General features: G+C 66.9%; 4 protein-coding genes across 4 annotated transcripts in view; all 4 read right to left on the minus strand.

Annotated features, from left to right (window-relative positions):
* The window catches only part of EMIHUDRAFT_458487 (hypothetical protein), a gene marked incomplete at its 5' end in the record, with an annotated part of 4,204 nt that extends 2,116 nt beyond the window's left edge, over positions 1-2,088 (minus strand). The window contains 5 exons of the mRNA XM_005773222.1: positions 735-796; positions 884-923; positions 995-1,078; positions 1,151-1,171; positions 1,594-2,088. Of these exons, the coding sequence (XP_005773279.1) occupies positions 735-796; positions 884-923; positions 995-1,078; positions 1,151-1,171; positions 1,594-2,088 (702 nt within the window). The remainder of the gene's footprint in view (positions 1-734; positions 797-883; positions 924-994; positions 1,079-1,150; positions 1,172-1,593) is intronic.
* A 3,039-nt stretch (positions 2,089-5,127) lies between these two features.
* Positions 5,128-7,279, minus strand: EMIHUDRAFT_444598 (hypothetical protein). The gene is made up of 6 exons (XM_005773223.1): positions 6,461-7,279; positions 6,318-6,390; positions 6,033-6,136; positions 5,847-5,964; positions 5,702-5,774; positions 5,128-5,633 (listed from the first exon to the last, which is right to left on the minus strand). Exons 1-6 carry the CDS (start codon positions 7,267-7,269, stop codon positions 5,272-5,274), a joined length of 1,539 nt encoding a protein of 512 aa, XP_005773280.1. The 5' UTR covers positions 7,270-7,279; the 3' UTR covers positions 5,128-5,271.
* Positions 7,280-7,685: 406 nt separating this feature from the next.
* On the minus strand, positions 7,686-8,117 carry EMIHUDRAFT_368968 (hypothetical protein; the record flags this gene model as incomplete). The annotated part of the gene is made up of 1 exon (XM_005773224.1): positions 7,686-8,117. One exon carries the CDS (start codon positions 8,115-8,117, stop codon positions 7,686-7,688), a length of 432 nt encoding a protein of 143 aa, XP_005773281.1.
* A 2,303-nt stretch (positions 8,118-10,420) lies between these two features.
* EMIHUDRAFT_315944 (hypothetical protein) overlaps positions 10,421-11,785 on the minus strand; it is a gene marked incomplete at both ends in the record, with an annotated part of 2,612 nt that continues 1,247 nt past the window's right edge. The window contains 4 exons of the mRNA XM_005773225.1: positions 10,421-10,551; positions 10,682-10,702; positions 10,765-11,326; positions 11,534-11,535. Coding sequence (XP_005773282.1) covers positions 10,421-10,551; positions 10,682-10,702; positions 10,765-11,326; positions 11,534-11,535 — 716 coding nt within the window. The remainder of the gene's footprint in view (positions 10,552-10,681; positions 10,703-10,764; positions 11,327-11,533; positions 11,536-11,785) is intronic.

The following is an 11,785-nucleotide window of genomic DNA, read 5'->3' on the forward strand; positions in this document are numbered from 1 at the left end:
GTAAGAATGGATATGACATGAATCAAAAGAATACGGCGAATAGAAGAAGAAAATAATTGATTAATTATTAGCAGGAGAAAAAAATACAAAAGATAGAGAGTGAGCGAGGACAGGACAGGGGGAATTTCCGGAGTGGAATCTGTATTAATGCGGACCCGAGGGGGAGGAAAAAGGGTGGGAAGGGCTTCGGGGAGAGGGGCGTCTGAAGGGACATGCGGCCCGGCGGCGGTGGCGGCGTGAGACGGGTCGGCCGTACTGCGACGTCCTCGGCGAGGGCGGCGAGACAGTCTCGCCGAGAAGAAGAGGGCGAGGCAGAGCAGCGCGAGCACGACCTCCGCCTCGCCGCCCGCCGCGCCGCTCCCCTCGCCGCTCCCCTCGCCGCTCCCCTCGCCGCCGGCGGGCGAGGGCGCGGCCTCCGACGCGCCGCCGTGCAGGACGTGGCTCGGGCCTTCGCCTCCGAGGCGGGCGTGCGGGACGAGCGGAGCGGCGAGGCAGGGGAGGACGAAGGAGGAGAGGAGGGCGGAGGAGAGGCGGCGCGCGAGAGGCTCGAGCGCCGCCTCGAGGAGGTCGTTGACAAAGTACACCTGCCCGGGGAGGGGAGGGGAGGGGGCGAGGGGGACGTCTCACGGGGGCGGTCCTCTTGCAGTCTCCAGCAGGGTTTGAGGTCTCCAGCAGGGTTTGGAGGTGCGCCGGCGGGCGTCAGCGATCTCGGGGCGATCTCGGAGCTGAGTGACGGCGGGGCGCGCCTCGTCGAGCAGCCTGCCCAAGCTCTCCTCCACCGCCTCGACCGAGGCGCCTGCGGGTGCGCGCCAGCTGTGAATGCCAGGTCGCTGTGCAGACTCCACCTCGGCCGAGGCGCCTTCTCGCCGCGCCAGCGCCACACTCGCACGCTCGTGCTCGGCGAGCAGCGCCGCCACGAGCACCTGCCAACGGCGGGAGAGGTGTGAGCAGCGCCTCGTCGGGCTCGGCGAGCAGCGCCGCCCCGCAGCAGCACCTGCGGCAGCGTGCCGCTCCCACACACGTACTCCTGCACCGCCGCCTCTGCCACCTTGCAGACCGAGAGCACGATCGTCCGCACCTGCACACCACCCGGCTGGAGGGGTGAGCGGGCCCTCCGCCGGGCAGGCGGAAGGCGCAGAGGGCACGGCACCGCCGTCCTCACCATCCGCTCCTATCCATGAATCATCACCCGCTCAGAACGGACCAGCGAGCAGGTGTGGCGCCGCGCCGCCGCCGCGTGCCTCGTGCGTCCATAGGGTGAGTGCCGCCTGGGAGAGGAGGGGAAGGGGTCAGACCCAGGTCAGACCCAGCGGCGCGGGCCGTGCTGCACGGCGGGGCGGAGGGGGCGGCCTCGAAGAGCGCGAACTCGCGCGAGCGGCGGCGAGGCGCGCCGCCGCCGCCGCCGCCGCCGCCGCCGCCGCCGCCGCCGCCGCCGCCGCCAGCGGGCCGAGCATCGGAAGAGGCGGAGGCAGGGGCGGGAGGGGGCGAGGAGGCGTCGGCGTCGGTGCTGGCCGCGGAGGAGGAGGAGCGGCGCGGCGGCGGCGAGTCGCCGATGAAGAACCTACCGCGGCCAACGCGCCGCCGTGAGCTCACGCTCCCGCCCCGTCGCCGCAGGCGCTGGAGGTGGCGGCACTGGACGGTGTGCTCGTCGAGCCGCAGAGCGATGGCCTTGAGGAGGGAGATGTAGTGGGCGAGCAGCTCCTCGTGGGAAAAGTCGAACGGGTGGCGGATCAGCTCGTTGATGTGGTCGTTGGAGAGGATGTAGTAGATGGAGGGCCCCGCCTCAATGTTTGAGATGAGAATCGACAGCGTCTGCAGCATCTGCACCTTGACAGAGACGGGCGTCTCGCGCTGCTCGAGAAGCCGCCAGAAGATGCCGAGCATGTTCTTCTCGAGAAAGAAGTCGAAGAGCACCGGGTCGTTCTGGTCACCCCACAGCACAAGCTCCGCGATCGTGCGCAGGTTGTCGACGACCGCAGCGCGGTTGCGCTCGGTGACCACAACCGTGTCGTGGAGGTGCTGGTGGAGCCTGCTCATGTTGGCGAGAGAGAACTTTGGTGGCGGCACGATCGTCGACCAGAAAGGCATGGCGGCGCAGCGCTTTGGGCGCCGGCCTTTCCCTGGCGGCGCCGCCGCATCTGTGGAAAGAATTCTTAAGATACAAGCCTCTCTCACAGCACACTGGCACGACAAGGGCGCAGACTGGCGCGGACTGGCACACACACAGGCTCACCATGTGGAAAGAAATTCATCCGTGCAAGTCCTCGAAGTTGGCACAACACAAAATCCTGTAGCTGGCGACCCTGTGCTCCTCCCATCCCTCTTTACTTTCTTCACACTGGGCACGGGGCCACTGGCGCGCACTCACTGCAAAAGAATTTTTCGCGCGCCTCGCACAACACTGTCCTCCACCCAGCCCTAGGCCTAGCTTGGGTGGGATGTCCGTTTTGTTCATTCCGGGGCCTGTCAACACTAAGAAGAAAATGGGATTTTTCCAGAAAATTAACCGGGCAGGAGAGAGAACCCTTACGCGCACCACGGCGGCCGCCTTCAACTCCCCGAGCGGGGCCTACTAGGACTAACTAGGGCGCGCGCTCGGCAACTTCCTGCGCGCTTTTGCGCAGGGTCACAGCCCCTGGGCCAGCTACTGGTGGAACCACCTCAAGGCCGGCGCGCATGTGCGGGCGATGGACTGACTCCGGCAGGTCAGTGCGTCAACCGCATTGTGCCGCAGCTGCACCGCTTCTCCCCGGACAATATCTCGGCGCTCGCGCGCGCCACCGCCCCCGGCGCGGGGTGGGTTGTCAGTTCGTGAGTTCTGTGGCCCCATCCCTGTGCCCCACCTTCTTCTCCTGCGCCAGTCCCCGCGAACCCCACTATATAGCGCCACCTCGTGAGCTGTCCTGTGAGCTGTGTGTTGTGCGTCCAGCAGTCCGGACCCAGTGCTACGGCCGGTGATAGCGTGCCTCGTGTCGGCTCCCGAGCCAATCGTGTGTAGCGTGTGTGTGCGTGTGGGCCCGTCCTCCATGCTAGGAGGTGTGTAAGAGCTAATACTGACTGACTGACTGCTGGAGAGAGAACGACGAGAGTGGGACGACCGCGAGGTGGCATAAACGAAGGTCGGTGGGAGAAGTTGCGAGAGACTGCGACGAGAGATATAGGTAGACCGTGTTTATTATGACCCCCCGATGAACACACCAGCGAGGGAGGGCGAGACGATCGAGGGGTCCCGTACCATGCGGAATCGACCCTATCCAGTGCTCAAGTGCTCAAGGTAGACAGAGGCAGATGCACAAGGGCAAACATCGGAGACGGCTAGCTAGCACCACACACTCTTCTATCCTTAAATCCCTGTGTGGTGGCGGCGTGCCGTCCTGCTTTCGCGGTTCTTCTTTCTTTTGGTGTTTCGATACCGGCCGGGCCGAAAACGTCTCTTTACATCGTAGAGAGAGAGCGCGCCCGCCTTGCAAACATGGGCTGCAAGCAACTCGGGTTCCGTGGTCAACGGGCGTTCGACCACACCACCGGCCAAGGCTACGTCAAGTCACAGCGTGGCCACTACCATGATGGGATCTTCACCAAACGAAACAAGTTCAACCTGCTTCTCCACGAGACATTCGGCGGCGGCTTCTCGCCGCCAGCAGTTGCAACGATCAACCGCCTTGCGCGCAAGGCTCAACGCTCGGGCGTTGACCGCACCGCGTACCCTCCCCACTCCCGCCTCTCATTTGTGTCACACCACGCGGAACGCATCTCCATCGCTTCGGTGAAGGGGGTGAACCGTGCCATCCTCGATCGCCGTGCAAAGCTCGCTTCCGAGCTCTCACGCCGCGCGCGTAGGGCCCTTAGGGGCCTAGAGAACACAACCCCCTCTCTCTTTTCTCCCAGTAAGCTAAAAGTACGTATGTACATCGTCCAACCCTATGGCGGCGCCAGTAGCAGCCTGTGTCGACGGGCGCGACTTTCGGACCGATGATATTGTCGCCGGTCTGGAGGGCCTCGCCATCTTTGAGCCCGCAGTCGCTCGCTTGCCTGCAGAGATGGTTGTTGTCATAGCGCGCATCGTTGCTGCGTGGGATGCCGCTGAAGAGCGCGGCTGGGGCCGCTTTGCAAACAAGGGCCACGGCAGCCATGAGCTCGTCGCAATGCTCGGGGTGTGCCACGGGTGGCGAGAGCCGCTGCTGGCATTCGAGCCAGCATGGCGGCGGTTGCTCGAGGCTCGCTTTCCCGCGCTGCAGCTGAGCAGGGCTCTTCAACGTGACCACAATGGCAAGCGAGTCGAGCCGCTGGCCTATGTGCGCAAGGGACGCCTGCCTTGCCGGGAGCATTTTCTCTTGCAGCAGACCGTGGAGCGCTTGCGTGGCGCTGCCGTATCGCCACCACCGCGATGCACCATCGAGGGGGCAAAGCTGGAAGACTTCACCTTTACGATCGAGGCCAAGCGAGTCGGCTGGCATGAGGACACGTGGTTCTCTACCGACGAGGAGGAGCGAGCGCATTACCCAAGAGGCTCGATCGAGTCCTGGGCCGGTCCACTCAGCAGATTTGACTACGATGGTTGCGAGGAAGATGGCACCCCGCTGATGGGCTCGCTGCAGCTCGAGGACGCAAAGGTCGAAGTGAACGTTTACGTCACGACGCCCGACGGGCACACCTGCAAGATCTACGAGCGCGGCAAGCACGACTACGACGAAGAATTCTGCGGAGGCGAGGGCCAGGCTATGAGCTTTTTCACGAGGCACAAATTGCCATACGCGTACGAGACGCCGCCGGAAGGGTTCAAGATAGGCATCAACTGCGTCATCGGCAGTGTCGGCGTGGTGATCGAGTTCGAAGACTCCCTGCCAGAGGAGGACGTCTTGGTGTACCTGCGTGGTGAGGAGGTCCCTTTCCTGGACGATGCGAGGTAGGTGGTAGGTAGAGAGGTGACATGAGAGGTGAGAACTGGACACGCACACGTGCGCGTGCGCGGAAACAATGCGCAATGCCGGAGATCGGACCCACCGGCGCGGTTTCCCCGGTTAATATGGACGCTCGTCGTCTGGCGCACCTGGGGTAGCGGCCCGCCCTGATCTCACCACCCCTCGTCTGGCGCATCTGGGGTAGGGAGACGAGCCGGCAGGACTTTTTTATTCGACAGAGGAATGGCACCGACGTCGGGCTTCTCTCGCTCCCAACCTCTTATAGGTACATTACGCCCCGCGCGCCTCAATTCTCACGGGACCACCTTCACTCATAGTGTACGATAGGCCGCGCGCGACGCCACTCGTCTTAGGCAGTCGCGTGCGACCGCGCGGCGGCTGCGGCGGCGAGCGCGGCCGCGACCACCACCGCTGCGGCCGCGGCAGCCGCTCGTGCGAGCCCCCCGGACGGCGCCGCCCGCGCCGCCGTCTCGCCCGCAGCCTGCGGGGCGTGGTAGAGCACGCCATCGCCGCCGACGGAGGTGAGGTGGCAGTTGTAGCCCTTGGCCTCGAGGCGGCGCCGCGCGGCGTCCGCCGACTTGCTCGCCTCGCCTCTGGCGGCGCCGCCGACGCCGACGACGGAGATTGCGCAGCCGCCTCCTCCGGCGCCAGTCAGCTTTGTGGCGAGGCCGTGTTCCGCGGCGGTGGCGACGACGTCCTCGAGGGCGGCGCCTGCGGGGCATATAACGTGTCGTGGACGCATCCCGGAAAGGGCCTGTCCTTTGCGGCGAGGGGGGCGCCAGAGACTCCGAGCGAGACGAGGAGGCCGTGGTTGATTCGCACGAGCTCGGGCAGCTCCGCGCTGAGCCGCGCCTACAGTTGCGCGTAGCGGGCGTGCAGTGGGCGTGCACACACGCCCCGCCAGCCGCCGCGCCTCTGCCGCGCCTCCGACGAGGCGGTCGCTGCGAGGAAGGCCTCGGCGACGGAGGCGACCGCGCCGAAGAGGGCCTCGGTGAGGGCGGGCTGTGCGTCGCGCAGCGCTCGCACCTTCGCCACGAGGCGCCTGCGGGAAGGCTCCGCGAAGGCTGAGGGAGGGCCCTAGCGAGCCTCGCACGCGAGGTGACGAGGCACCGCGTCGAGCGCGGCACGTTGGTGTTGGTGACCAGGACAGTCATCGGCCGTAGCGAGGCGATCGGCTCGAAGCGAAGGGCCGCGCCGCTCTCCCGGCCGGCCCGCTGCGGAGGGAGCGGGGCGGGGGGTCAGAGCCGCGTCCCGAAGCCGGTGCCAGTAGGGGAGAGGGGCAGTGCAGCGAGGGGAGGGCTGGCGGTGGAGCGCTGGCGTCAGCGCCGTCGCTGTCTCTTTCCCTTGGCGGTCTGCGGGGGCGCCACATGCGGTCGGAAGGCGGGCGGGGCCCACCTGCAGCCGCATCCCTCCGCCCTCGCACGAGACGGCGTTGTCGAGGCCGGACGGAGTGCCGTGCAGGATGCACCTGCGGGACGGTGTCGTGGACGTGTCACGGACATGGCGAGGCGGGGCGGGGTGGCGCGTGCTTTTCGCACTCGGCGCAGTAGGCCCAGCCGTTGATGAGCTCGCGCGCGGCGCTCGACGGCGTGCTCGTCTCGGCCTCACGGCACCCCTCCTCCCCAGTGCCCGCCACCCGCCCTCCCGACCCGCCTGCTCCCGACCGTCCTCCTCCCGCCTTCGCGCCTCCCGCCTCTGCTGACGTCGCCGCTCCGTCGGCAGCTCGCGGCCCGCCCTCGAGCAGAGCGAGGTCCGAGGCGGCGGTCGAGCCGAGCCGCTCGCGCAGCAGCAGCTGCAGCCGCAGCAGCGCCGCCGCCACCGCCACACTGAAGGCGGCAGACGAGCCGAGCCCGGCGCCGACCGGCAAGCCGGCGGACCGCACGCCGACGCGCAGCCGGCCGCCGACTCGCGCGCCGAGCTGCGGGAGCAGCGACGCGGCGAGGAAGAGCAGCGGCACCAGCGCCGCCTTGTCCGCCTCGGGCGCGCCGCCCAGCTCACGGTGGAGTGCCTCGATGACGCGAGCGCCGGCGGCCAGCGGCGTGCGCCAGCCATCGTCGCTGCGCTCCTCCGAGGCGCGGGTCGGGAGCATAGCGGCGGCCAGCGCCGACAGCGGCACGTCCGCCCGCACAGGACCTCTGCCGCACGCGCTCGGCAGGTCGTGCAGCGTCGCCTCGAGCGTCCCGTCGCCATCGTCACACAGCTCGGCCTCGACGGTGACGCGCATGCTAGAGAGCGCCACGGCCACCGCCGTGTGACCGTACACCACGGCGTGCTCACCAAAGAGGATCAGCTTCCCTGGGGCGGAGGCACGCGAGCGGAGCGGTGTGGGGTAGGGCGCCTTCGCCATTTTGCTGTGCCAAGGTGGATGAAAAGATCTATCTCTGGCAACAAAGGCGAAAGAAGCCGCGAGAACAAGGGACCGGCAGGCGGCGGCGTCGCAGGACGAGGCAGAAGAGAACGACGCGACAGAGGAGGAAACGACAAGGGAGAGAACGACGAGAGTGGGACGACCGCGAGGTGGCATGAAGGTTGCAGCGAGAAGCGGCGAGAGACTGCGAAGAGAGATAGGAAGAGGCAGAAAAAGAATTCGCCGAACAACTCCCTCCAGAAAAAAACAAACAACGAACGCGCGCCCCGCCGAGAGCCCAGGTGCCGCATCACAGACTCGACCAACCAGAGCCCGACAGCCGCACTGCACAGGCGCCTAGTAGCCCCCTCTACGCCGCGTGCTCGGAGCAGTCACAGCAGCGGCGACAGCGATGCTCAGAACGGCGCCTCCCTGCCTCCCTCGAGGTCGTGAGGAACCTGCAGCGGCGGCGGCCGCTGCCTGCGGCGGCGGCCGAGAGAAGCCGCAGCGCGGCCGAGTGGCGGCGGTGGCGACGCGGACTGCGGCGGCGGCAGGTCGGTGGACCGCAGTGGCTCCGCAACGGGCACCTCGGGCGACGGGAGCGCCGCGATGGTGCTCTGCAGCAAAGCGCGCTGCACCGACTGGGGTGCCGGCGAGGGGAGTACGCGCTTCGACTTCAGGCGTTCGCAGAGGCGGCGGCACTTGCGCTCTTCCACGCCCTCGACCGCGTTGCCCGCCACCACGTTGCGACGCGCCTCCCCGTCTGCCAGTCGGGTCGAGAGCGCTTGCTGCGCCGGCGAATCCAGCAGGGTCTTGGTGGCGTTGGTAGATGAGTTGAAGAGGAACATTTCTCCCGTGCTGGCATCGTGGTGGGCAGTCCACGAACCATTGGCGTTCGGTGAGACTCCAGCGACCGCCGCGCTGACCGTGAGCGGGAAGCGGTGGAGTCGCTGCCACTCCGGGCCGATACATACAGGCGGCGCGGGCGGCGACCTCGCCCGCTTTCTGCGACTGTGAGGCCGGCGCAGCGAGACGGAAGAGGGCAGCATTTGAGCTCAAATCAAGACCGACTTAGTCTAGAGCATTTGAGTCGGTCTTGAATCCAAGCGGTTGTCAATCAAAACCGACGAGCTTTGTGACGCCGTTCACGCAATGGATTTGGGTTCGTTTTTTCTTTTCGTGTGTTTTTTGTTTTTCGTTTTCTTTTGCGCGGCGACGGAGGGGGGGGCGGGCGGGCGCTAACTATGGGCAACTACATACATGTCGAAGGTTCGAGGACGACTACTCGCCGCCTGGGTCGTTTGGGGCACGCGGCTCCGTCGAGGACCGGGCGCGCCCCTTACCCGGCGCGGTGTAGGTCCCACTCTGACGTATAGAGGGGAGGCACGGACAACGGCCCAATTCATCAATTCCACTCATCTTCTGGTGCCTAGCCCCGTGCAGCGGCGGTCCGGCAGGCTGCCCCCAAGGCCCCCTGGGCCGCTGCGGGTTTTGGAGTTATGCTTTGGCACAGCTTCGGCGATGGCGGCCCCTCTCTGGGATTGCATAGGCGGGGAGTCTCCCCCGCTGGTCTCCTCATTGCCTTTTTTCTTTTTCTTTTGAGCTGGGTGTGGAGGTGGAGCTGGCGAGTAGAGACCACGCCTGCTATTCACAGCACAAGCCCTCGCCGGGGGCTCGAGCATGCGCAGACGGATCCCCCCTGTGCAAAAGTGAGGCGTGGTCTCTACTCGCCAGGAGGTGGAGGGCGGAGCAGCAGAGGTTGGCGGAGGAGCAGGAGAGGGAGGAGTGGAGGTGGAGGGCGGATCAGCAGAGGTTGGCGGAATTGACGGAGCGGAGAGAGAGAGAGGACGAATGGAGAGCGCAGCAGCGCGCAGAACCGAGGGCAAACGCGTGGAATGACCACCAGCGCGCAATGGGTGGCCAGGGCCACTCGCGTCAGGCAATCCGCGACGCTTACTGGGGCGGTGGCGAAGCGTCCTCTAATTCAGGCGTACGGACCAACTCAGCCGGCCGGCCAATCCATGAGAACGGCCGATTCATGTCTTATAGCGACGCTCGCGCTCGAGGCTGGAGGGGATGACTGCTGGGATCCGCGCCTCCGCGGTCGAGCCGTTGCGATTGAAGCGCGTGCAGATCAAAGATGGATGACGTGTACCATGGTAGCGATCTCTCGTGAAGGCTTGTTTTGTCTCGCGGAACACTAAGTAGATAAAGTACTCTCTGTCTCTCACTCTCTCTCTCACTTCGTTGAATGTAAGCTTGAGGTATGTTTGCTGCGCAAAAGGGGAGAGCGGTTCTTCGCCCTTTATGTGCCTTTGACATACACATACCTCATACGCCCCCCACCCTGCACCCATGGGGGTGGAGTTCCTGTATCATCTCGGACGAGCTCTCGCGTGTCGCGTGTCGCGAGGAGCGCCGGCGCACCTTTTGAGCAAGCACAACATCGACCCCTCCAGGCAGATGTTCCCGTGCCATATGCGGAATCGACCCCCTATCCGCTATGCAAGCCGCTATCCCAGTGGCAGTGCATCTGCAACGTGTGCAACAGGCTTGGCAACACGAACACTCGTCCCCCGAAGAGCGAGACGTCAGACGTGTGCGCGCGAGAGAGAGCCCCAGCCCACGAGGACGAGCCGACGCGAGGCGAGATCAAGATCGAATTCAAGTTGCGGAGTTTGAACATGGTTGTATGGTAGAGCTCTACGGCTCACGAGAGTCACTGGACGAAAAACTTCACAAGTTTTCTCTTCTCCGCGCTCGATAAGGCATGGCGAGGAAGCTGGTTGCGCTCGAGGGGCGGCCGCCGCGCGGGGCGCACGGAGTGTACGAGCCTAGTCCCTAGACCGCGGCCTTGATGTGCTCTGCTGGAAGAGCTTGCTTGTTCCTACTGCCGCACTCGAGGCCACAGACCGACGTTTTGCACAAGATTTTAGATTAGGACGCTGTCCACCCCCTACCGTACCATGGCCTCAGAGAGCGCGGGCGAGGGCGCTGGGAGCAACACGGACAAAAACACATCAAAATTCATCATTTCCACAGCAGTCAGCACCCGTATTTGCACTAGTCTGACACGACCCCGCGCCACCCCGCCCGCCGCCCCGCTCGTCGCCCGGGGGCGTCACGAGGGGGGCGCCTCTGTCTGTCAGTGTCACGACTCCCGCTCAGACCTCGCGGCCCGCGCCACCTGAACGAGTGATGCTACTTCCGGCCTTAAAACCTTGCTCACGGAGAGGCGCCGGCGCTCCAGCTCCGCCACCTGCTCCGCCAGCTCCAGCTCCGCTGCGGGACGGTTTGTGTGCGCCACCTGCTCCGCCAGTTCTGCGGCCTTGCTCACGGAGAGGCGCCGCTCCAGCTCCGCCACCTGCTCCGCCAGCTCCAGCTCCGCTGCGGACCGGTTTGTGTGCGCCACCTGCTCCGCCAGTTCTGCGGCCTTGCTCACGGAGAGGCGCAGCTCCGCCACCTGCTCCTCCAGCTCCAGCTCCGCTGCGGAACGGTTTGAGGGCAAGAACGGCATGGCATCTGAGCGGCGCTTCGGCCGCCGCGGACTCGGCTTGCCGCCCCCCGCCTCCTCCTCGTCGGACTCCACGAGCCGCTTGTGAGGCGGCTCGCGCCGCCGGCAGCAGCAGCAGCGGGAGAAGCAGAGCGCCAGGAAGAGCAACCCGGCTACTCCCAGCGCCAACTCCAGCGACCGCTCAGGGACGCCCAGCTCCTTCTCCAGCTCCTTGACGACGGGCGCCACGGTCTCGTACCCCGTCCGCACCGTCCCGCCGAGCTTCTCGACGAAGTCGGCGTAGAAGGGTGGGGGTGGGGCGAGCGGCGGCGGCGGCGGCGTCGGCGGCGGCGGGGTCGGAGGCGGCGGGGTCGCTGGCGAGGGCGGGGCCGCGGGAGGCGAGAGAGGCGGCAGCGGCGGCGGCTTCGGTGGCGGCGTCGGAGGCGGCGGGGTCGGAGGCGAGGGCGGGGCCGCGGGAGGCGAAGGCGGCGGCGTCGGCGGCGGCGTCGGCGGCGGCGTCGGCGGCGTTGGTGGAGGCGAGAGAGGCGGCGGCGTCGGCGGCGGCTTCGGCGGCGGCGTCGGCGGCGGCGAAGGCGGCGGCGAGGGCGGGGCCGCGGGAGGCGAAGGCGGCGGCGAGGGCGGGGCCGCGGGAGGCGAAGGCGGCGGCGGGGACGGGGGCCATGGCGGCGGCGGTAGGGGTGGGTGGGGAGGCTTTGGCTGCTGCCCCGGCGGCCAGGGCGGCATCGGCGGCGGTGGGTTTGGCTGTGTCACCCCTGGCGGCGACGGCGGCGGCGGCGGCGGCGGCGGCGGAGGCGGCGGAGCAGGAGATGGTGGCGGGGAAGGCGAGGGCGACAGAGGCGGAAGCGGAGGCGGCGGCGGAGGCGGCGGCGGGGATGGCGGCGGCGGCGAGGGCGGCGGCGGCGAGGGCGGCGGCGGCGAGGGTGGAGATGAGGGCGGCGGCGGCGAGGTCGGCAGTGACGGGGGCGGCGCGGCTGGAGGCGAGGGCGGCGGCGGCGAGGGTGC

This window comes from Emiliania huxleyi, assembly GCF_000372725.1.
Source record: "Emiliania huxleyi CCMP1516 unplaced genomic scaffold EMIHUscaffold_341, whole genome shotgun sequence".
NCBI classification, from domain to species: Eukaryota; Haptophyta; order Isochrysidales; family Noelaerhabdaceae; genus Emiliania; species Emiliania huxleyi.